At 43.9% G+C, this 26141-nt stretch overlaps 1 protein-coding gene across 8 annotated transcripts in view; it reads right to left on the bottom strand.

The window, feature by feature from the left end:
- The window catches only part of dennd1a (DENN/MADD domain containing 1A), a 604632-nt gene that overhangs the window by 337809 nt on the left and 240682 nt on the right, over positions 1-26141 (bottom strand). For all 8 annotated transcript variants that reach the window (XM_070862693.1, XM_070862695.1, XM_070862694.1 and 5 more), the window contains exon 6: positions 198-267. In XM_070862693.1, the coding sequence (XP_070718794.1) occupies positions 198-267 (70 nt within the window). The remainder of the gene's footprint in view (positions 1-197; positions 268-26141) is intronic.

Raw genomic sequence — 26141 nt, 5'->3', positions numbered from 1 at the left:
TGATAAACCTTTCTCTGTTGAATTATCATTTAAAAAGTGTGCATTTTTAAAATAAAAACAAAAATACTTTTGAAATGTTCTTCTTTCCGATAAAAAATTCAGGTGAATTTATTAATTTGAATAAAAGGATTGAAATATCTCAGGCACTGGATTTGAATTATTGCACCTTATATTGAAATATTAAAGAACAACTGTACCTGTCCTTTGACAGTATATTCTGCTAAGATGTTCAGAAGCTTGTAGAAAACTTCAAACCAAGGTAAATAGCTGAAAATAAAAACAAAACAGTCAATTGTGCTTCTGGCACAAGTTTAAATGAGGTAGAAAACATCAAAGGTAAAAGTGGTTTTGTCAATTTTAGCCAAGATTAGGGCATAGTATTAAAATACAAATCAAATGCAGAATCAACAGAAAAATACATCTTCAAAATTGCAACATAACTGTTCTAATGATTGACATGTCAAATTCAAGTTAAATTTAGAAATCCAGCAATAAATCACTATAAAAACAACAAAAACTACACATTTTGAAAGGTACACAACCATGGCAAAATTTCAACCTGGAATGCAGTTTAATTGTTACAATTTGGTCAAGGTCTATAAGTCAATTCATTAGACTGATAATCTGGAACGGAACTCGCTCTCACCATCCTTCAGTCAGAAATTGGCTAGCAGCCCTTGTGTAACACTTTACTGAATAATACATGTCACAAGATTATAAAAACATTTTGCCCTGCCAAACAACATTCATTATGAAATACATGAACTGTGACTAGACTGCTAAACAACATATTTTTTACAATATATGAACTGTGATTGCTTCCACTAGTAAGCAGAAACTGGTTACCTCAATGCCAAATAAAATGTAAATGTAAATACTAGAAATACTGATGACAACATTAACTAGTTCTATTGCCACTAGAATTAAGCAGCTGGGAGGTGCTACTTCGGGTGCACTGCATTGTGAACATATGTACAGTAGATGTGCTTAAAGCTTTGGAATTCTCTACCTCAGAGAGCTGTGGAGGCTGGGTCATTGAAGATATTGAAGGTGGAAACAGACAGATTTTTGAATGATAAGGGAGTCAAGAGTTATGGGGAGCGGGCAGGGAAGTGGAGTTGAGGCCAAGATCTGATCAGGAATGATCTTATTGAATGGTAGAGCAGGCTCGAGGGGCCAAATGGCCTACTCCTGCTCCTATTTCTCATGTTCTTATGTAAAGCTGTATTAAAGCAAAGTTTTAGGCTTTAAATAAGATCCCAAGGACACCATGTTCTCACCTGAAATTCTAAAGTTAAACAAACTAAGATTGATGATAAAACTAAGGAAAATCTATGTTACAGCAGTTTGCTTTCCTTCTCAGTAAAGTTCAGTTTCCAACTTCACTGGGCACAAAGATCTTTTTTTTTACATAGAAATATAGAAATTTACAGCACAGAAGGAGGCCATTTCGGCCCATCGTGTCTGGGCCGGCCGACAAAGAGCCGCACGGTTCTTGGTCAGCAGCCCTAAAGGTTACATGTAAACCCATAAACAATGACGGAAAGGCACCCAGGCCAACCAGTCCGCCTCACACAACTGCAACACCCCTTATACTGAAACATTCTACACTCCACCGCAACCAGAGCCAAGTGATCTCCTGGGAGAGGCAAAAACCAGATAAAAACTCAGGCCAATTTAGGGAGAAAAAATCTGGGAAAATTCCTCTCCGACCCATCCAGGCGATCGAAACTAGTCCAGGAGATCACCCTGGCCGTATTCTATTCTCTGCAGTACTTACCATTATATCTGCGCCGTCCAACAAAAGGTCATCCAGTCTAATCCCAATTACCAGCTCTAGGTCCGTAACCCTGCAGGTTACTGCACTTTAAGTGCTCATCCAACCATCTCTTAAAAGTGGTGAGGGTTTCTGCATCCACCACTCTTCCAAGCAGCGAGTTCCAGGTCCCCACAATCCTCTGCGTAAAGAAGCACCCCCCCTCCCCGCATATCCCCTCTAAATCTTCCACCAACCACCTTAAAACTATGCCCCCTCGTAATAGACCAATGGAAATAGGCCCTTACTATCCACCATGTCCAAGCCCCTCAATATTTTGTACACCTCAATGAGGTCTCCTCTCAACCTCCTCTGCTCCAATGAGAACAAATCCAGCCTATCCAATCTGTCCTCATAACTAAGATACTCCATTCCAGGCAGCATCCAAGTAAATCTCCTCTGCACCCTCTCTAGTGCAATCACGTCCTTCTTATAATACGGCGACCAGAACTGCACGCAGTACTCCAGCTATGGCCTAACCAAAGTATTATACAATTTAAGCATAACCTCCCTGCTCTTATATTCTATGCCTCAGCCAATAAAGACAAGCATTCCGTATGCCTTCTTAACCACCTTATCCCCCTGGCCTGCTAATTTCAGGGATCTGTGGACAAGCACTCCAAGGTCTCTTTGTTCATCTACACTATTAAATGGCCGACGGCATAATGTGTATACCCGTTCCTTATTAGCCCTCCCAAAGTGCATCACCTCACAATTCCATTTGCCACTGCTCTGCCCACCTGACCAGTAGATTGATATCCTCCTGCAGTCCATGACTTTCCTCTTCATTATCAACCACACAGCCAATTTTAGTGTCGCCTGCAAACTTCTTAATCATACTCTCTATGTTCAAATCTAAATCGTTGATAAATACCACAAAAAGCAAGGGACCCAATACTGAGCCCTGTGGAACCCCACTGGAAATCCTTCCAGTCACAAAAACATCCATCAATCATTATCTTTTGCTTCCTACCTCCAAGCCAATTTTGGATCCAACTTGCCACTCTGCCCTGTATTCCATGGGCTTTAACCTGTGGGACCTTATCAAAAGCCTTGCTAAAGTCCATATATACTACATCGTACACACTACCCTCATCGACCCTCTTGGTTACCTCCTCAAAAAACTCTATCTTCCCTTAACAAATCCGTGCTGACTGTCCCTAAGGAATCGTTGCCTTTCCAAATGCAGATTTATCCTGTCTTTCAGGATTTTTTCCAATAATTTTCCCACTGTGGAGGTTAGGCTGACAGGCCTGTAATTTACTCGGCCTATCCCTTTTTCCCTTCTTAAACAAGGGTACTACATTAGCAGTCCTCCAATCCTCCGGCACCATGCCCAGATCCAAAGAGGACTGGAAAATTATGGTCAAGGCCTCTGCTATTTCCTCTTTTGCTACACTCAACAACCTGGGATGCATTTCATCCAGGCCTGGGGACTTATCTACTTTCAAAGCTGCTAAACCCCTTAATACTTTCTCTCACTATATTTATTTCATCCAGAATATCGCACTCCTCCTCGATAGCAGTATCTGCATCGTCCCTTTCCTTTGTGAAAACAGATGCAAAATATTCATTAAGATTCGTTTTGGATTCATTTTGTTATTTCTTCAGTGAGTCTTCCCATAGCTTTCCTCAGCAAAGAGATCGGGCAATCAACCTGTTCCCAGCACTCTGGCAATGCAACTCTTTAGTTGGGCTTGAGAAGGTATATAATCAGTGTCCCAGGGTGACTTGGCCTCCACATTCTGAGAGCAAAGCCAAGTTCAAGAACATAGTGTGTGGGAAATCATGGCTGCACAGACGCATTTTACCATTACCACCAGAACACTGTACCATGGCAACCTAAAGAAGCTAAAGAAACCATTAAAATCATGAGGTAGATTTAACACCTGTATTTGGTGGAGCATGTGCAATACAATGTCAGGAACACTTTTAGTAAAGTTGTTTTGTTAACAAGGTTTTGATTACATGGACTGTCTATTTTTGAAACTGGTTCTGTCTGAACTGGAAATAATACAGGTACTTCATTCCTTTGCATGACCAAAATATAGTTTCTTCTATACCATTAAACTGAAATACTTCCAGTTCTCTGCTGGTGCTCCATGCAATCAGCGTTTGCAGAAGGTTAATTAATGAACTGTAGTGTTGGCAACCAATCCTGAGCCGATTAAAATGATTACAGCATAATGAAAGCAGCAAATTTAATAATGTAATATCTCTAAAATCAAAATAAAGTCAAGTACAATTTTTAATATTTGGAAGAACCCTGAACTGCAAAAAATTAAGTGATATAGCTTGAATCTCTGTCCAGCACATACACAGCAGGCAATACACTTTAGTGGTACATGTTAGAAACTCATTCTTTATGTACCCAACTTCAGTGAAACCTGACATTTTAATACCAGATACATTTATGACAGTTTAACACCATGTCAAATATCTTTCTGGGTAAGCCATCACATCTATCACTGATCTGAATTAGAGACAGATGGAAAGCGATTCTGACCTATCCACCCGGGTGGGTGGACAGTTAAAATCTCCCAGGTTACTGACCCACCCTGGAACCGCTGGGTGCTAACCGTTCCTGATTTTAACCTGCGCAACTGACAGCAATGACATCGACCCAAAGCTGGCGGCGTCCTCCTTTTGCATATGTAAGTCGAGTCCTGATGATGTCATCGGGGCTCGACTGCTATTTTTACTCAGCAGGCTGAGCAGGAAGTCACATTGACTTGCCTGTCAAGCGAAGACAGTGGGAAAGAGGCCCCATCACCTGCCCGAACGGAATTATGAATGATGTGCATTATAGGTGAAGATAAGACGTATGAAGTCTCCATCCATAACTCCACTGCCCACTCTCCCTCATCGCCCCATCCCTCCCCCCAGTTTCTAGTACTGTGATGATTTAACAATATGGATATTTTAAGCAGCTAATGCTTAAGAAATTCAACTGAAGTTTGGAGATGGATTCTGAAGAATGAAGCCTGCATTTATACAGGACCTTTAACATCTTCAGGACTTCCCAATGCACTTTACATTCAATGGATTACTTTTAAAATGCAGTCACTGGTGGTATAAGTCCCATAAACAGCAAATGAATAAATGACCACCTAATTTGCTTGTGCTGGTGTTGATTTGAGGGAGGAATATTAGCCAGGTGAACTCTCTTTTTTATGTCCACCCGAGCAAGCAGACAGGACCTCGGTATAAGCTCACATATGGAGAGTCAGCACCAGCCCATAGTGAGGCTTGAACCCACAACCTTCTGCCTCAGCAAGGAGAGGCAACAACAAAGCCATGCTGACACTTTACTGAATTAACATCGCAGGACACATAAAGGTTTCTGAACATCAGTAGGAGAACTCAATCAATCATAGGTGGCCCCTCGTATTGAGGATGACTTGCTTCCACACCAAAAAGGGATGAGTTCACAGGTGTTTCAATGAAGGACCTAATATTCCAGATCCCGAACTACATCCTGAAGGGTGGAACATGCCTGTGCGTGGATTATTTTTAATGTGTGGTGGCCGTTGCACACCAGCCACCACACGGGCTTGACAGAGCTAAGTCTTGGTCCAGTGGCAAGGAGAACTCACTGTCTGACGAAGGGGCGTTTACCAGTTTTAGAACAAAACTTTGTAAAGTCAATTGCTTATAGTATAGGTCTCGAATCCGGCTGTCCAAAAACCGGACATTTTTGCAGCGGCCAAGATGGCGTCATCGAGCAGCGAGGGACGAGGAAACCGGCAAAAAACCGCAGCGCCGGGTGGCCGCGGGCGGCGAGAATCGGAGGATCAGCGGGCAGTGAGGAGCACCAACAGCGATACCCGAAATCCGGGAAAAGGCACGAACTCGGTCCCAAGGTTTCCAGATTTCAGACGTATTGATTTTCTTGTCCGAAATCCGGAAAAATCCAAACACCGGCACGGTCTCAGCCCTAAGGTTGCCGGATTTCGGATGTTGTACCTGCACAGCAAGCTCGTCCTATCACAGATAGATAGATTTTTAACCAATAAGGGAATTAAGGGTTACGGGGAGCGGGCGAGTAAGTGAAGCTGAGTCCACGGCCAGATCAGCCATGATCTTGTTGAATGGTGGAGCAGGCTCGAGGGGCTAGATGGCCTACTCCTGTTCCTAATTCTTATGTTCTTATCAGAATCTATGATAAACCGTAGCAGTTTATATATAATACAGGCAATAGCTGGAATATCAAGATATTGGCAGCGATAGTGGTCAATTTCAAATTCCAGTAGGAAAACCCCATCAAATACACAAACAAAAACCCACACAAGATTCCTAATTGAAATATAGAAAAGTGAAATTGTGTTCTTATTCACCCATGTGAATCAGATTATGTTCACAATCTCAACCAAATGCATTTCTTTGTCACATTATTCAAGCAGCTGTTACTCTCGATATAATAAATGTATACAGCCCTTCACAGATTGATCTCCACTAGAAAACAGAATTCAGTCAAAAAAAATAATCTTCAAGTACCACTTAGTATGGCAGCTCCATGTAAACAATCAGAAAAAACTTTGTAACCGATCAGCAATTACTTAAATTGTTTAAACAAACGCAACAGAATCTACTCAGTTATGAAACTGTCTGGGCATTATCTAAAGTCTGGAAAGCTTTTCAATCAAACTGAATTGTCCCTTGCTTGTATCTCTCAATTCCTTTAAATGCACTGCAATGTGCTAACCGTCTCACTTACCCAATCTGCTACATGTTAACTACTATTGTCCTGAGCTTGAAAAAGACAAGAGCCAAAGGAAAATGATAAATAACTAATAGTAATAATAAGGGCCACTTATTTCGAGTCATTACAGGAAAACAGACAGAATCATGGAATTTTATACCCAAACCACTGGTAAAAATGCCGATACATTGGAGTAAACACTGAATTTGATTTATTTAATCATTGTAAATCAGTGGCCCGATATTTATGCTTTATGTTACATGATATAACACTCCAATTGTTATAAAACGCCTCACCGTGAGCAATGCCACGGAAGACGCAACCCATTCCCTGTGTCACTTCCCTGTAACAGTCTGCTCTAACACATTATGTGCAGATTTTTTATATTCAAATTACACAAAGTCTTGCATTGCAAATTGGTTGATATACAAATTTTTCCAGTTAAATTATTTATTTGAGCTCAATGCAAATTTCTTTGGCAATTGACTGATATGCACATTTATTAATTGGGATTAACTCACTCATTTGTTAGAAAGGGGAAGCCTAGCCAAGAGAAGCTTAGCCACTCAAAGAAATTGAATCCCTTCATCAATTTTTCTACAGTAGCTGAAATTTCTATTGTCGAAAATAAGGTTGAAAACTATTAAAACATCTACATATTTCAAAAAGATTAAATTCACCCACAGAATTTTCTTTTGTATCTGTTAATACCCTTATTAAAGTTTTCACATCGAGGCTTCAAACTCGCTTAAAAGCTTAGACTTTCGGGTGATATTTTTCCACAAAGCCATCACCCTGACTGTAATTCACTGGATGCTCCAACCCAAGCATGCACAAAATCTCATAGCATACGTCAGGATAACGCTTTCAATGTGCAACTAAAATACTCTTCCCTCACACTGCAACAGAAATCGAGTTCCTTTCTTTTTCTAAATTATTTGAAAACCAGCTGGTGAATGAAGTTCAGCAGCTTTATTCAAGTAACGTTTCACATTCCAACTGTTATCAAGTGCTTCATTTTACTTGACAGAGAGAGTATGTGTGCCAGCACCTGCTGCTCGTAAGGCCCACCCCTTGCACTATAGTGTAAAAGCATGAAATAATAATTCTTTTCTCTATAAAAACCTAATAACATAAACCATCAATTTTTGGACATTCATCTGAGGAAAATTCTCATAACTGATCATTCAGAATGTGCCAGAAATAAGCTGCAAAGGTTTTCTAAATTATATGAAACACAAATTAAGAATTTTTGAACTCAAGCTTTACATTAAAGCAATTTCTGATGACAGCAAAACAATCGCTGTTTACATAAAGCTTGGTTATTTGGCTGCAATTGCTCAGGGAAACACTCATTAAGATATTACAACCTACACTGTTCAGGTTAACATCCTTTCAATGTCCAGCTTCTAATAACGTGCGGCGAGGAGGCTGATGTTATACCTGCGTGCAGGCAAACTTACAAAAGTAGTAGTTTGATTGGCTTAATTTCCAGACCCCTCAAAAGTGTGATTCGAGTAACTAATGCTCTGTGATCATGCCACCTTTTAAGAAACATGGCTTCACCAATTAACACTCAGCGAATGCAATGTGGCTCAGGAAGTTAATGCTGTTGCTTTCTGCAAGACATCAAGGGAGACATGTAACTGGATCTGCCGTGACTTAACTGGATCCAACCAGCAGCTTGGAAGGCCACAGGTTCTTTCAACACATACTTTATCCAAACAGCAACCCACAGAGTTCCGAAACATCTGAAACTTTACCTCAAAAAGCTTTTAAAATTCACCCTCCAGCTTGTTTGCAAATCATTTGGGGAGGGGGGAAAGGAACTCAGAAATCCTGTTTACAGCATGAGCAAAGATTACACTGAAGCTGTACAGAAAGTATCATAGTGATGCATGCTACAGACACTCTGTCCCCAGAATTACAGGTGCAAGTGTAATTAGTAAATCTCTTCAGCTGACGGTGATAACTCAGAAAAATATCTAATTCAAATGCAGGCTTCTGAAAGTACCAAGGGCTTCAAGTAAAAAATTACTGAAGGCACTAAAAGACATAAAAGACAATTATGCTGGTAACCTTAAGTATGCTACTCTGACATGTGTATTTTTTCATGTCTTCACTATTTCAGCAGGCTAAGAGGAATAATGGTGGACAAAAAAATATCAAGTGATTTGATTGGCTCACTTTCTCTTTACTAAAAATAAGTTACACATGATCGAATCAGAATAAATAAATTTGCAAAGCAATGAAGTGAGAAAAATTAGAATATGAACCAATCAGCTTAAATAATTTGCTTAGAATTGCCCTATGTCAAATGTGCTTTGCAAACTGTGACAGACGGGAGTCCAAACATGCCATTTTTATAATACTATTGTTGAATCTTTCATGGCATTGCTTTGGGTATGTCAGAAGATTGGCTGCTCTATAATAACATGTGCATTACACTTGGAAACTTCAATTAAACGGTATGTTTTAAGGAGGCATGTGCTGCTTTGCTCAACCTGCCTACAAGTGAAGGATGTTTCCAAATGTAACAGCTGCTCATATAGCCAATACCTGCTCTACTTACTGGCAATTTAGTTCAAACTCTTACCATTAAACCGTGCCACAGAGCTGCACACTTGCCAACGATACGGCCAGCTGTTATACTAACCAGCTGGAAACCTACTTCAACATTAAGCAGGTTGAGAAAGGTGAATTGTAGGCATTTTAAAACATGCTGCTGATTAAAATCGAATCTGCCTTACTTTTTTTTCAGGCCCCCTTATTCTGTAAACTTTCACACTATCTTTATCTTTCTCTGTTTCCCTCCCATTGTGCCTAATGCACTATGTTTCTTGCATTCTTTCTCTGCGTTTCTCCACACAAACCTCACCACTCTCATGTAATAAGAATTGCATTTGCATGCACTTCTGAAGTAACAATTACTTCTGTAACATTAGCCTGTCACATCTACTTCCCTCAAGCTCTTTCCATCATGCCAATCATGTTTTTCTTCTATGATTAAATTTAAACTATCATTCTACCTACCTCTGATAGAGCCCGCCAAGGTGGCCTCCAAGATAGGGGCACTGTTGCTTACTTACCTCAAACATCCCAGCGCAGTCTCGAAAATAGGTGGCATTGTGGCACCCATCTTGGAGATTCAATGCTGCCTGCCTCTCCCTCTGTCGATTATCAACTCACCTGTGTGATTTTTGCTGAGCAGTTGAGAAACCATCTTATTTCAAATCAATGCTTGGCAGTTACTAGGCAAACCCTTTTATGAAATCGACGCCACTCTCCCACTGTGACCTCTGCACCAACAGCTGTGCTCAAGGCTGGGTTGAGGTTTACTTGTTGTGGGCCAACAGATTATTTAAAAGCATTTTCCTGGCAGTGACCCGAGTTAATCTGTATGGAATTAAAATAAGTGCTCAGCCAAATTTTAAATAATACAGATATTATTTCCCCTAGTTACTGCTCTGAAAAACCTTTTAAGAAATCTCTTCCTTCCCCTCGAGCCCTTCCACTGTCAGAACTAGACTCCCTAGTATCATTTCGATGACCTTCCTATGCAATCCCCAATACTCCCACATGTTTGCTCTCACAGATGGATGTAAAAGATCTCATGGCACTATTTTGAAGAAGAGGAAGTAAGTTCATCCCAGTGTGCTGGTCAATATTTAACCCTCAACCAACATCACTAAAACGGGTCACCTAGTATTTATCATATTGTTGTTTGTAGGACCTTGCTGTGTGCAAATTGACTCCTATATTGCAACAGTAGCTACACTTCATAAGTGCTTCTTTCCCTGTAAAGCACTTTGAGACATCCTGAGGTCATTAAAGACACGTTTCTTTCTTTCATTTTCAGACGCCTGCTCTGAATTCCCAGGTCCACTCTCACAATACCACTGTCTCATAACCTCCCACTACTATTACACCCAATTCTTGCAAATCCTCTTTCCATTGATTCTAAGTGCCCCTACCAGCAATATCTTCCCTACCATCTTTCTCCATAATCTTGCGCTTTAAAATAAAGGCAAGAAATAAAATGATCTGCAGATTTAAACTAACTTAGAATAATATTTAAGGAGACAGTTTCCATGCTAATATGCATATAATCATAAAATTATAGCCCCCAAAAAAATCACTAATACTTGTGTAATATCTGTCTATATATTATAAGTCTTTAAAAGTTACCCTCCTACCAGTGCTGGCGTTGTCGTGCTAGTTTTACATCTTCCAACTCCTCCGTCTGTACCAGAGAAACTCTAAGCTCCAACCAACTCAATCTCTCTTCACTAAATTGCTGTGCGTTTTGCTAATGACCTTTAAGAAAACAATATAAAATCTGCATATTACATAACAATCCAGACAGGATGCACAACTTTAAAAGGCCGACTGAATTGCATCCGAGAGGCCTGGGCCAATTATCCACTGCTCTCTAACGCTACTTCACCTGAAGTCTATACTTGGTCTCAACACCCCGTGTGTAATGCCACGGGAGATGGATCTATAATAAAAACAGTTTGACTAATTGCATTACATAGCATAAATCTTCTTGAGCAAGGCCATGGGAGATTTGATAGTGTATATATAAAGCAAGATATTGCACATTATATAAGCAGAATTATAAACAAGTTAAGTAGAATGGAAACTAATATGCTATACTGAGTGAAAATGAGAATTTTTGGAAAATTAATGCAAGATTCTTATCAACAGAAAATACTGCAGAAAACGTACATTGTACAAACAATAAACATGATGTTTGAAACTGGTTTTACCAGAGTTTTGGTGAACGCTAAATATGGTCTTATTTTGCCCTGAATTTACTTTTCCTTCAATGGAATGAAATGCACTGGATTTTATCAAAGTTAAAAGATAAACAACAAACTAATTTTAAAATCAAAACTAAATATTTCTGTTTATTCAATGATAAAACTATTAACTTGAAGACTTATTCAAAATAATTAATTCAATCCATTTACAGCTTCTGTGCCTGATTCCTGTAGTAAAAGGGCATCCTTGTAAATTCCTTTGAGTCACAAAATGATCTTTCAAGGCGATGTGAAATATGAAAACTGTGACTCACAACAAATTGGTTAAAGATCATTCCTGTGAATGAAGCATTCTGTAGTACCCTACACTTCAATCATATGTATATTTTCTAAAATAATATTACTGACAACATAAATATTTACTAGATATTTGACTTTACAGGAGAAAGGGCTCAACAACTTTATTCGTCATGCAACAAAATGTTAAACTGAAAGACTTTTTCAGTTGTGAATCAGCTGGTTCTTTTCCAGTAGTGACATCCTTTTTTCTAGTCACTTTGGTCTCCTGTGTGTAGTTTACTACAGTTCCTGCACTGATTGACTGGTATCAAACGACGCCAATGCAGTGGTCTATAAACCAATCTCAATATGCGCGTCACTTTAAAGATCAACCACTTCCTCGATTGGGAGGCCAGATTTCACAGCTGAAGTTTATCTTGTTACTTACTCAGCCAGGAGAGTTTCCTGTATTGGTCCATTAAGTAAAGCATGGAGGCTATTAAGACTTGAAGCAACAGTCAGCAAGGACATCAAAACTGGATTGCAAATTAACTTGGTCAATCATCAGGTGAAAAAAAACTTTGCTCGGTAAATATTTGGGCAACAGAAAACAAATAGAAGTGTAGATGTTAAATATATTTCTTTGAATATCAATTTAGACAGAAGTGTCAACATAAACAAAAAAGTTATAACCTGCGAAATGCTTTTCAACAGCAGTAACTTTTATACAGTAATTTAAATCTCCCAAGGGCCTAGAATAAGAAGCAGCATCAAACAGATGCTTAGCCATCGTCTAATATTACAAGCATCATTTCTGTCAGACAGGAGAACAGCACAAAGAAAAAAAATTAATATTGCTCATTATAATTTTTGTAAATGAATTAAAAACCACACAGGAATTTTGTGTTTTAAGATGCGTTTAGTTGTGCGATTGTCTTTATGTATCTTAGCACCAATGCTCTTTGGTATAACTATATAATCTTTATAACTTCTTCCTCCTTATACATGTTAAATACTATTGCTAATTTTGTTCAGAAACTCCTTGAAGTTTTGTGGTATCTTTCAAGTTAAAAAAACACTATGAACTTTTTACATTTATATATATCTCTCATAAAAAGTTTAATTGTATGAAGAAAATCATTTGCTACAAAGTGTAGATTTAATCATTAAATAACTCCAACTATACAGGTAAAGAATAGAAAAATATTAAAAAGTATCTGATTTCACTTGATATTAAAACATTGCAATATATTTTAAGGGACACAATGTTGGAATTGTTGGTTATATTATACCCGTTAAAACAAAATGATCTCAATTTCCTTTAGAATATTCATCTTTGGCTATTTACATAATTTTCTTGAAAAGAAGAAATATAGCATTCTAAATTTTAAACAAGTTTTTTGTGAATTTCTAAGTTGAATGTTTCACTTTTCCAATTCTAAATTACTGTGTGACAATAATACATATATAAAGCACAATTATTTCACAGATTAATTCATTAGAAATCACTTTTGTTAAGTGTGAAAATGTTTTAAACATTCCACTTGGGAAAATACTGTTTTTAGCAAGTAATCCAAACAGCCCAACATCGAGAGTATTGAGGCAAAACTTATTACAACACAGTAAACCAGGTAGTGGACCCAATTTAGTGAGGCTGAAAATATCAAACCACAAGGTAAAAATAAGCTACTATACTGGAGGCAAAATCAGAGAATTCAGGGGTATTGCAGAAGATTGGTTGCTTTTGGTGCTTAAGTGATTTTATAAAAATCAAAATACAATCCATTCAGTTTCAGTCCATCAGCCCCAGTGTTGCTACCAACAATGCCTCCGCAAGACCCTGCAAATCCCCTGGGAGGACAAACACACCAACGTCAGTGTCCTCGATCAGGCCAGCATCCTCAGCATCACAGCACTGACCACACTCGACCAGCTCCGTTGGGCGGGCCACATTGTCCGCATGCCCGACACAAGACTCCCAAAGCAAGTGCTCTACTCGGAACTCCTACACTGCGAGCAAGCCCCAGGTGGGCAGAGGAAACGTTTCAAGGACACCTTCAAAGCCTTCTTGATAAAGTGCAACATCCCCACCGAGACCGCCCTAAGTGGAGGAAGAGCATCTGGGAGTGGGATGAACACCTCGAGTCTCGTCGCAGACAGCATGCAGAAAACAAGCGTAGGCAGCGGAAGGAGCACGTGGCAAACCAGACTCCCCACCCACCCTTCCCTCAACGACTATCTGTCCCAGCTGCGACAGAGACTGTAATTCCTGAATTGGATGGTTCAGTCACCTGAGAACTCACTTTTGGAGTGGAAGCAAGTCTTCCTCGATTTCGAGAGACTGCCTATGATGATGACGATGTATTGATGAAACAAGTTTGGTGATTAGGCCTTGTGTTAGCATGGAGATTGTCGTAATATGTACAAAAGTAGGCAAATAAAATGTCATAGAAACATAGAAAATAGGTGCAGGAATAGGCCATTCGGCCCTTCGAGCCTGCACCACCATTCAATAAGATCATGGCTGATCATTCTCTCAGTACCCCTTTCCTGCTTTCCCTCCATACCCCTTGATCCCTTTAGCCATAAGGGCCATTTCTAACTCTCTCTTGAATATATCCAATGAACTGGCATCAACAACTCTCTGCAGCAGGGAATTCCACAGGTTAACAACTCTCTGAGTGAAGAAGTTTCTCCTCATCTCAGTCCTAAATGGCCTACCCCTTATCCTTAGACTGTGTCCCCTGGTTCTGGACTTCCCCATCATTGGGAACATCCTTCCTGCATCTAACCTGTCCAGTCCCATCAGAATCTTGTAAGTTTCTATGAGATCTCCTCTCATCCTTCTAAACTCCAGTGTATAAAGGCCCAGTTGATCCAGTCTCTCCTCATATGTCAGTCCCGCCATCCCGGGAATCAGTCTGGTAAACCTTCGCTGCACTCCCTCAATAGCAAGAACATCCTTCCTCAGATTAGGAAACCAAAACTGAACACAATATTCCAGGTGAGGCCTCACCAAGGCCCTGTATAACTGCAGTAAGACCTCCCCGCTTCTATACTCAAATCCTCTAGCTATGAAGGCCAACATACCATTTGCCTTCTTCACCGCCTGCTGTACCTGCATGCCAACTTTCAATGACTGATGAACCATGACATCCAGGTCTCGTTGCATTTCCCATTTTCCTAATCTGCCCCCATTCAGATAATATTCTGCCTTCGTGTTTTTGCCCTCGAAGTGGATAACCTCACATTTATCCACATTATACTGCATCTGCCATGCATTTGCCCACTCACCTAACCTGTCCAAGTCACCCTGCAGCCTTTTAGCGTCCTCCTCACAGCTCACACCGCCACCCGGTTTAGTGTCATCTGCAAACTTGGAGATATTACACTCAATTTCTTCATCTAAATCATTAATGTATATTGTAAAGAGCTGGGGTCCCAGCACTAAGCCCTGCGGCACTTCACTAGTCACTGCCTGCTATTCTGAAAAGAACCCGTTTATCCCGACTCTCTGCTTCCTGTCAGCCAACCAGTTCTCTATCCACGTCAGTACATTACCCCCAATACCATGTGCTTTGATTTTGCACACTAATCTCTTATATGGGACCTTGTCAAAAGTCCAAATACACCACATCCACTGGTTCTCCCTTGTCCACTCTACTAGTTACATCCTTAAAACATTCCACAAGATTTGTCAAGCATGATTTCCCTTTCATAAATCCATGCTGACTTGGACCGTATCCGTCACTGCTTTCCAAATGCGCTGCTATTTCATCTTTAATAAATGATTCCAACATTCTCCCCACTACTGATGTCAGGCGAACAGTGGTGTTACATTAGCTACCCTCCAGTCCATAGGAACTGATCCAGAGTTGATAAGACTGTTGGAAAATGATCACCAATGCATCCACTATTTCTATGGCCACTTCCTTAAGTACTCTGGGATGCAGACGATCAGGCCCCGGGGATTTATCGGCCTTCAATCCCATCAATTTCCCTAACATAATTTCCCGCTTTATGAGGATATCCTTCAGTTCCTCCTTCTCACTAGACCCTCGGTCCCCAAGTATTTCCGGAAGTTTATTTGTGTCTTCCTTTGTGAAGACAGAACCAAAGTATTTGTTCAACTGGTCCGCCATTTCTTTGCTCCCCATTGTAAATTCACCTGAATCTGACTGCAAGGAACCTACGTTTGTTTTCACTAATCTTTTTCTCTTCACATATCTATAGAAGCTTTTGCAGTCAGTTTTTATGGCCCCAAGTTTCCACATGATTTGCTCCTGATTTTTTAGGAGCAACTGGTGTAGAACGGAGTATCTTAGAAATCGGAATTCTCGTCATTTAGTTTGCTCCAGTTCTAGTCAGTTAGAACAGTTTCACTTTGGAACAGAATTTTTTTTTTTTTTTTTTTTTAAATGGGGCGTGTCCGGCAACTTACGCCCGTTTTCAAAGTTTCGTCAGTGAAAACTTGCTCCAAACTAACTTGGAATGGAGTAAGTGAAGATTTTTGTACGCTCGAAAAAACCTTGTCTACACTTTAGAAAATAAGGCGTAGGTTACAAATCAGGCGTAGGGAATGGGGGGGGGGGGTTTAAAGGGAAGTTTACAAACATTAAACACTTCAGTTTTACAAATAACGAGCCATCATCAAAAATAAATGATAAATACATCAATAAATCAACCAATAAATCAATCAAAAAAAATGTAGAAGAAATAATTTAAATAAAAAATAAAACAAAACATTTTCTACTTACCGATTACAGCACCGGGAGCCCTCCAACAGCGTGCTGTGATGCCACCCCCCCCCCCCCCCCCAGTGTGTCTCTGTCAGTGTCTCTCTATCTCTGTCTGTCTGTGTGTGTCTCTCATTCTCTGTCTGTCAGTGTCTGTGTTTCTGACAGTGAGGGGAGGGGGAGGAGAGGGGTAGAGGGAGAGAGGGAGAGAGGGAGGGAAGGGGAGGGAGGGGGGAGAAGGGGGGAGAAGGGGGGGAGGGGGAGAAGGGGGGGAGGGGGGGAAAGGGGATAAAGGGGAGAAGTGGGGAAAGGAGATGGGGGGGGAGAAGGAGATGGGGGGGAGAAGGAGATGGGGGGGAGAAGGAGATGGGGGGAGAAGGAGATGGGGGGGGGAGAAGGAGATGGGGGGGAGAAGGAGATGGGGGGGAGAAGGAGATGGGGGAAGAAGGAGATGGGGGGGGAAGAAGGAGATGGGGGGGGAAGAAGGAGATGGGGGGGAAGGAGATGGGGGGGAAGAAGGAGATGGGGGGGGGGGGAAGAAGGAGATGGGGGGGGGGAAGAAGGAGATGGGGGGGGGAAGAAGGAGATGGGGGGGGGAAGAAGGAGATGGGGGGGGGAAGAAGGAGATGGGGGGGGGGGGAAGAAGGAGATGGGGGGGGGAAGAAGGAGATGGGGGGGGAGAAGGAGATGGGGGGGGGAGAAGGAGATGGGGGGGGTGGAAGGAGATGGGGGGGGGGGGTGGAAGGAGATGGGGGGGGTGGAAGGAGATGGGGGGGGTGGAAGGAGATGGGGGGGGTGGAAGGAGATGGGGGGGGTGGAAGGAGATGGGGGGGGTGGAAGGAGATGGGGGGGGTGGAAGGAGATGGGGGGGGTGGAAGGAGATGGGGGGGGTGGAAGGAGATGGGGGGGGTGGAAGGAGATGGGGGGGGTGGAAGGAGATGGGGGGGGTGGAAGGAGATGGGGGGGTGGAAGGAGATGGGGGGGGTGGAAGGAGATGGGGGGGGGTGGAAGGAGATGGGGGGGGTGGAAGGAGATGGGGGGGGGTGGAAGGAGATGGGGGGGGGTGGAAGGAGATGGGGGGGGTGGAAGGAGATGGGGGGGGTGGAAGGAGATGGGGGGGGTGGAAGGAGATGGGGGGGGTAGAAGGAGATTGGGGGGGGTGGAAGGAGATTGGGGGGGGTGGAAGGAGATTGGGGGGGGTGGAAGGAGATTGGGAGGGGGGGTGGGGAAAGAAGGAGAAGGGGGAGGGAGGCTGAACGGGCCGGGCCCGAGACATCGGGCAGGGCCCTTCCCCAGCACCAGATTTACAGGTAGGTCGGTTCGGTTCGGGTCGGGGGGAGGGAGGGAGAGGGAGGTCAGGTCGGGGAGAGGGAAGTCAGGTCGGGGAGAGGGAGGTCAGGTCGGATCCAGTCCGGGGGGGGGGGGGGGGGGGGAGCGGGAGTCGGGTTGGGTCCAGTCGGGGGGGAAGCGGGAGTTGGGTCGGGTCCAGTCAGGCGTGGGGGGGGGGGGGGGGGGGCGGGAGTCGGGTTGGGTCCAGTCAGGGGGGGGGGGGGAAGCGGGAGCAGGGTCCGGTCCGGAGGCGGGAGTCGAGTCGGGTCGGGAGGAAGCAGGAGCTGGCCGTGGGAGGAGCCTTATTCACGCAGCCCCAGTGAGGCCATTCGGCCAGGGCTAGGGGTGCGTGCTTCGGGCCCCTCCCACACAGTTTCGGGCGCCTGGAGCTACTGCACTTGCGCGCCCACTGTAGCACACATGTGCAGAGGTCCCAGCACTGTTTTCAGCGCAGGGACCTGGCTCCGCCCCCTACAGCTCCTGCTGCGCTGCGCTGAGGGCCAGAGGACCTGCAGGGAAGTGAAGAATATGGAGGTTTTTTTAAGGCGCACTTTGTGGCGCGAAAAACCGGCGTCCAGGTCGGGACTGCGCCCTTCTAGGCGTGGCTCGAAACTTGGGCCCGATGTCCCCAGCAAGCTTCCTCTCATACTCTATTTTCCCCCCTCCTAATTAAACCCTTTATCCTCCTCTGCTGTATTACAAAATTCTCCCAGTCCTCAGGTTTGCTGCTTTTTCTGGCCAATTTATATGCCTCTTCCTTGGATTTAACACTATCCTTAATTTCCCTTGTTAGCCACGGTTGAGCCACCTTCTCCATTTTATTTTTACTCCAGACAGGGATGTACAATTGTTGAAGTTCATCCATGTGATCTTTAAATGTTTGCCATTGTCTATCCACCGTCAACCCTTTAAGCATCACTCGCCAGTCTATTCTAGCCAATTCACGCCTCAAACCATCGAAGTTACCTTTCCCCAAGTTCAGGACCCGAGTCTCTGAATTAACTGTGTCACTCTCCATCTTAATAAAGAATTCTACCATATTATGGTCACTCTTCGCCAAAGGGCCTCGCACAACAAGATTGTTAATTAGTCCTTTCTCATTGCACATCACCCAGTCTAGGATGGCCAGCCCTCTAGTTGGTTCCTCGACATATTGGTCAAGAAAACCATCCCTAATACACTCCAGGAAATCCTCCTCCACCGCATTGCTACCAGTTTGGTTAGCCCAGTCAATATGTAGATTAAAGTCACCCATGATAACTGCTGTACCTTTATTGCACGCATCCCTAATTTCTTGTTTGATACTGTCCCCAACCTCACTACTACTGTTTGGTGGTCTGTACACAACTCCAACTCACGTTTTCTGCCCTTTGGTATTCCATTGCTCCACCCATACAGATTCCACATCATTCAAGCTAATGTCCTTCCTTACAATTGCATTAATTTTCTTTTTAACCAGCAACGCCACCCCGCCTCCTTTTCCTTTCTTTCTATCCTTCCTAAATGTTGAATATCCCTGGATGTTGAGTTCCCAGCCTTGGTCACCCTGGAGCCATGTCTCTGTGATGCCAATTACATCATATCCGTTAACTGCTATCTGCGCAGTTAATTTGTCCACCTTATTCCGAATACTTCTCGCATTGAGGCACAGAGCCTTCAGGCTTGTCTTTTTAACATCCTTTGCTCCTTTGGAATTTTGCTGTAAAGTGGTCCTTTTTGCTTTGGGTTTCTCTGCCCTCCACTTTTACTTTTCTTCTTTCTATCTTTTGCTTCTGCCCCCATTCTACTTCCCTCTGTCTCCCTGCATAGGTTCCCATAGAATGCAAAGAAACATGAATCTTGTGCATATCTTTAAATGACTTGAAAAGTTGTGCAGTGACAGAAGATAGCAAATAGAGTCAGTCACTGCGATGGCTCCATGGCAGTTGATGTAAGCCATAAGATAGCATGGAAAGGTGGGTACTTCCATCATTGGCAGTCCCTCAGGTTCAGCAGTCCCTCAGGTTCGGCAGTCCCTCAGGGTCGGCAGTCCCTCAGGGTCGAGGATGACTTGCTTCCACACTAAAAATGAGTATTCAGGTGACTGATGAACTCATTTTAAACGGTGGAAGATGCCTGTGCGTGAATTCTTTTAACGTGGGGTGGTCGTTGCACACCTTCCACCACACAGGTTGAAGGAGCAAGGTCTTGGTCCAGTGGCAAGGGGATCCAAGGCGACTGGAGACCAGGCTCCGCCGCATATGCCAATACATAAACACAACCTCAAACATACTCCTACTGTCCTCCTTCCTTCCTCCTTCCCACAGGACCTCTCTCTACGTGGAATTCATAGTACGCTATGTGAGCCTCATGAACTCACAGCCTCGCTATTGACCCATGCTGCGCCTTCCCTTGGTCTTGACCATGTCCATGCTGCGCCACCTCTGGGTGCTTTAAGCACGCACTGTCACACAAAAAGCCGGCAATGGAAAGCAACAAGAGAACTTTAAAAGATTAAATTACAATAACCAAAACACTTGGTAAAACTTTCAAGAAAACTTCCTGCCTGCAAGTACAAAGATCACAAGACAGGATTTAAGTTGTTTGGGAGCAGAAAAAGAGTTAGAATATCTTCTGGTGTGGAAGGTGAGAGCGCTAATCTGTTGATGGGAGTAAAACAAACTACAGGCATGCCAAGAACAAGAATGAAATACAGCAGAGTAGATCACCCGACAGCCTACTATGCACATTTCTTAAAGGGATAGCATCTACCTTTTCTGCCTTGTTGTCATTTTTCTTTGCAGATAGAAGTCAAATTAGTTTTAAATAATCAACTTTTGCTCTAAATCTAGCTAAAACAATCTTTTTGATCCCCATAAGCTGATAAGTGGAAGGCAGAGAGTAGACAGGGTAGATGCAGAGAGGATCTTTCCCCTCGTGGGGGAATCTAGAAGCCGGGCCATAGTTTCAGAATAAGGGGTCGCCCGTTTAAAACGGAAATGAGGAGGAATTTCTTCTGAGATGGTAGTAAATCTTTGGAATTCTCTACCCCAGAGAGCTGTGGAGGCTGGGTCATTGAATATATTTAATAAAAACATAAGAAATAGGAACAGGAGTAGGCCATACGGCCCCTCGAACCTGCTCCGCCATTCAATAAGATCATGGCTGATCTGATCATGGACTCAGCTCTACTTCCTCGCCTGCTCCCCATAACCCCTTATCCCCTTATCGTTTAAGAAACTGTCTATTTCTGTCAAATTTACTCAATGTCCCAGCTTCCACAGCTCTCTGAGGCAGCGAATTCCACAGATTTACAACCCACTGAGAAGAATAAATTTCTCCTCATCTCTGTTTTAAATGGGCGGCCACTTATTCTAAGATTATGCCCTCTAGTTCTAGTCTCCTACATCAGTGGAAACATCCTCTCTGCATCCACCTTGTCAAGCCCCCTCATAATCATATACGTCTCGATAAGATCACCTCTCATTCTTCTGAATTCCAATAAGTAGAGGCTCAACCTACTCAACCTTTCCTCATAAGTCAACACCCTCAGCCCCGGAATCAACCTAGTGAACTTTCTCTGAACTGCCTCCAAATCAAGTATATCCTTTCGTAAATATGAAAACCAAAACTGCACTCAGTATTCCAGGTGTGGCTTCACCAATACACTGTATAACTGTAGCAAGACTTCCTTGCTTTTATACTCCATCACCTTTGCAATAAAAGCCAAGACTCCATTGGCCATCCTGATCACGTGCTGTACCTGCATACTATCCTTTTGTGTTTCATGCACAAGTACCCCCAGGTCCCATTGTACTGCAGCACTTTGCAATCTTTCTCCAATTGAGTAATAACTTGCTCTTTGATTTTTTTCCTGCCAAAGTGCATGATCTCACACTTTCCAACATTATACTGCATCTGACAAATTTTTGCCCACTCACTTAGCCTGTCTATGTTCTTTTGCAGATTTTTTGTGTCCTCCTCACACATTGCTTTTCCTCCCATCTTTGTATCGTCAGCAAACTTGGCTACATTACACTCGGTCCCTTCTCCCAAGTCATTAATATAGATTGTAAATAGTTGGGGTCACAACACTGATCCCTACGGCACCCCACTAGTTACTGGTTGCCAACCATTTATCCCGACTCTCTGTTTTCTGTTAATTAGCCAATCCTCTATCTATGCTAATCTATTACCCCCAACCCCGTAAACTTTTATCTTGTGCAGTAACCTTTTATGTGGCACCTTGTCAAATGCCTTCTGGAAGTCCAAATACACCACATCCAGTTTCCCCTTTATCCACCCTGTTCGTTACATCCTCAAAGAACTCCAGCAAATTTGTCAAACATGACTTCCCCTGAGTTTTTAGCAGCGTACTAGGTCATAACTATCGGTCACCTGCCCTGATTTCTCCTTATGTGGCTCGGTGTCAAACTTTTTATCTCATTATACTCCTTTGAAGTGCCTTGGGACGTTTCAGTATGTTAATAGCGCTATATAAATACAAGTTGTTGTTATATAGTTTCTTTATGTAGAAAAACGCCCTATGCGCAATAGAGATACAAGTTGTTGTTACATAGAGACAGTGGGTTACTATCGAATTGCTGAAAGAATCTTAAGTTACGCGTATTATGCTAAAAAAAATGTAATTGTCATCATTCCTCCCAAAGGCCTTTTTTTGGGGAAGTTATGATTAGAATTGCACATCCTTAGTCCAGCCTGGGCTGTATTTCCTCTCCATTCTGGAACAATAAAAAGCAATCATTATTGTTATGTATCTGTAAAGCATGCACTCCCATGTTCCGCCACCAGGGAGCGCATCCCGTGAAGTCTCAAGGGAACCCAGCATCACTTGGGAGCACTGTATATAAGCCGGTCCCCTAAGGCCTGTTCCTCACTTTGGAGTGTCTAAATAAAGACTGAGGTCACTGTTACTTTAACCTCCCTGTGTGCAGTCTCATCTGAGTTAGGAACACAATAACTGGCGACAAGTATACGAATCCAACGCAAAGATGCAGCAAACTGTGGGCATCCTGGAGATGTTCTCGGAGTGTGAGGACTGGGAAGCCTATGTTGAATGACTAGACCAGTACTTCGTAGCCAACGAGCTGGACGGAGAAGGAAGCGCTGAAAAAAGGAGAGCAGTCCTCCTCACGGTCTACGGGGCACCAACCTACAGCCTCATGAAGAATCTTCTGGCTCCGGTGAAACCCACAGATAAGTCGTATGAGGAGCTGTGTACACTGGTTCAGGAGCATCTTAACGCGAGGGAAAGCGCGAATGGCGAGGTATTGGTTCTACACATGCCAGCGATTTGAATGTCAGGAAGTGGCGAGCTACGTCGCCAAGCTAAGGCGACTTGCAGGACAATGTGAGTTTGATCGCTATCTGGAGCAGATGCTCAGACTTTTTTGTCCTGGGCATTGGCCACAAGACCATCCTACGAAAACTTTTGACTGTGGAGATACCGACCCTCAGTAAGGCCATTGCAATAGCACAGGTATTTATGTCCACCAGTGATAACACCAAACAAATCTCTCAGCACACAAGTGCTGGCAATGTTCATAAATTAACTGGATCTGTGTTTGCGAGCAGAAATGTACAGGGCAGAAACCATGAGTCTGCAACTGCCAGCAGGCCTCAGGTGACCCAGATGACTCAGAGCCCGCAACAGAGGATGAATGCAAGGCAATTCACACCTTGTTGGCGTTGTGGAGGCTTCCATTCAGCCTATTCATGCTGCTTCAAAGGGTATGTTGGCAAGAGCTGTGGAACAATGGGGCACCTCCAACGAGCTTGCAGTTCCCGCTAACCACCACGTGGCAGAGGAAGATCAGTCCATGGTGGATCAAAGCCATTCCGAGCCTTAGAGGAAGCAGATGCTGAAGTACACTGGGTGCATACATTTTCGACAAAATGTCCATCTATAATGCTAAACATAAAATTGAATGGCTTACCTGTAGCCATGGAACTAGACACTGGCGCTAGCCAATCCATCATGAGTAAAAAGATGTTTGAGAGACTGTGGTGCAACAAGGCACTCAGACCAGCCCTGAGCCCCATCCACATGAAACTGAGAACGTACACCAAAGAGCTCATCACTGTCCTGGGCAGCGCCATAGTCAAGGTCACCTACGAGGGCACGGTGCACGAACCCACTCTGGGTTGTCCCGGGCGATGGCCCCATGCTGCTAGGAAGGAGCTGGCTGGGCAAAATCCGCTGGAACTGGGATGCCATCCGAGCGTTATCACATGTCGATGAGGCCTCATGTACCCAGGTTCTTAACAAATTTCCTTCCCTTTTTGAGCCAGGCATTGGAAACTTTTCCGGGGCAAAGGTGCAGATCCACTTGGTCCCAGAGGCACGACCCATTCACCACAAGGCGCGAGCGGTACTTCACATGATGAGGGAGAGATTGGAAATCGAGCTGGACAGGCTGCAACGCAAGGGCATCATCTCCCCAGTGGAATTCAACGAGTGGGCCAGCCAGATTGTTCTAATACTCAAAAGTGATGGCACGGTCAGGATTTGCAGCGATTATAAAATAACTATTAATCGTTTCTCACTAGAGGACCAATACCCGCTACCTAAGGCAGACGACCTATTTGCGACGCTGGCAGGAGGCAAGACATTCACCATGCTCGATCTGACTTCGGCCTGCATGACCGCAGGACTGGAGGAGTCTTCAAAGGGTCCCACCTGCATCAACACGCACAAGGGATTGTTCATCTATAGCAGATGCCTGTTTGGAATTCGGTCGGCTGCAGCGATCTTCCAGAAAAACATGGAGAGCCGACTGAAGTTGGTACCACGCATGGTCGTTTTTCAGGACGACATATTGGTCACGGGTCGGGACACCGTCGAGCACCTACAAAACCTGAAGGAGGTCCTCCAGTGACTGGATCGCATAGGGCTGCAGCTGAAGAGTCGAAATGCGTCTTCGTAGCAACTGAAGTGGAGTTTTTGGGGAGAAAGATCGTGGCAGACGGCATTCGGCCCACAGATGCCAAGACAGAGGCTATCAGGAACGCGCCCAGGCCACAGAACGTCACGAAGCTGCGGTCGTTCCTGGGACTCCTCAACTATTTTGGTAACTTCCTACCGGGGCTAAGCACCCTCTTAGAGCCCCTACATGTGTTATTGCGCAAAGATGAGAACTGGGTATGGGGAAAAAAACAAGTAATTGCTTTTGAGAAAGCCAGAAACATTTTATGCTCCAACAAGCTGCTTGTATTGTATAACCCATGTAAAAGACTTGTGCTAGCATGTGATGCGTTGTTGTACGGAGTCAGGTGTGTATTACAACAAGCTAACGTTGCGGGGAAGTTGCAACCTGTCGCCTACGCCTCCAGGAGCTTGTCGAAGGTCGAGAGGGCCTACAGCATGATTGAGAAAGAGGCATTAAGCATGTGTGTTCGGGGTAATGAAAATGCATCAGTACCTGTTTGGCCTCAAATTTGAGCTGGAAACCGATCACAAGACCCTCATAATCCCTGTTCGCTGAAAACAATAATAAATACTAATGCCTCAGCCCGCATACAAAGGTGGGCACTCGCACTATCAGCGTATAACTATATCATCTGCCACAGGCCAGGCACCGAGAACTGTGCGGATGCTCTCAGTCGGCTACCATTGCCTACCACGGGGTGGAAATGGCGCAGCCTGCAAACTTGTTGATGGTCATTGAAGCATTTGAAAATGATAAATCACCTGTCACGGCCCGCCAGATTAGGACTTGGAACAGCCAAGATCCTCTGCTGTCCCTAGTAAAAAAACTGTGTACTGCATGGGAGCTGGGCCAGCATCCCCGTTGAAATGCAAGAGCTAATCAAGCCGTTTTAGTGGCGAAAGGACGAGCTGTCCAGTCAGGCAGACTGCCTGTTGTGGGGTAACCGCGTAGTGCTACCAAAAAAGGGCAGGGAGACGTTCATCTCGGATCTCCACAGCACACACCCGGGTATAGTAATGATGAAAGCGATAGCCAGATCCTACATGTGTGGCCCGGTATCAACTCTGACTTAAGAGTCCTGTGTACGGCAATGTAGCGTATGTGCTCAGTTGTGCAACGCATCCAGAGAGGCACCACTAAGTTTGTGGTCCTGGCCCTCCAGACCATAGTCGAGGATCCATGTTGACTATGAGGGCCCGTTTCTCGGTAAAATGTTCCTGGTGACGGTGGATGCTTTTTCAAAGTGGATTGAACGTGAAATAATGTCAGGAAGCACCGCCACCATTGAAAGCCTGTGGGCCATGTTTGTCACCCATGGCCTGCCTGACATACTGGTCAGTGGCAACGGGCCATGTTTCACCAGTGCCGAATTTAAAGAATTCATGACCCGTAATGGGATCAAACATGTCACCTCGGCACCGTTTAAACCAGCCTCCAATGGGCAGGCAGAGTGCGCAGTACAAACAATCAAACAGAGCATTAAACGAGTCACAGAAGGCTCACTCCAAACCTGCCTGTCCAGAGTACTGCTCAGCTACCGCACGAGACCCCACTCGCTCACAGGGGTGCCCCCGGCTGAGCTAC

The sequence above is a fragment of the Pristiophorus japonicus genome, chromosome 20, assembly GCF_044704955.1.
Source record: "Pristiophorus japonicus isolate sPriJap1 chromosome 20, sPriJap1.hap1, whole genome shotgun sequence".
Taxonomy (NCBI): domain Eukaryota; kingdom Metazoa; phylum Chordata; class Chondrichthyes; family Pristiophoridae; genus Pristiophorus; species Pristiophorus japonicus.
The sequence above is the reverse complement of the archived record's forward strand: the minus strand, read 5'-3'. Positions and strand labels throughout refer to the sequence as shown.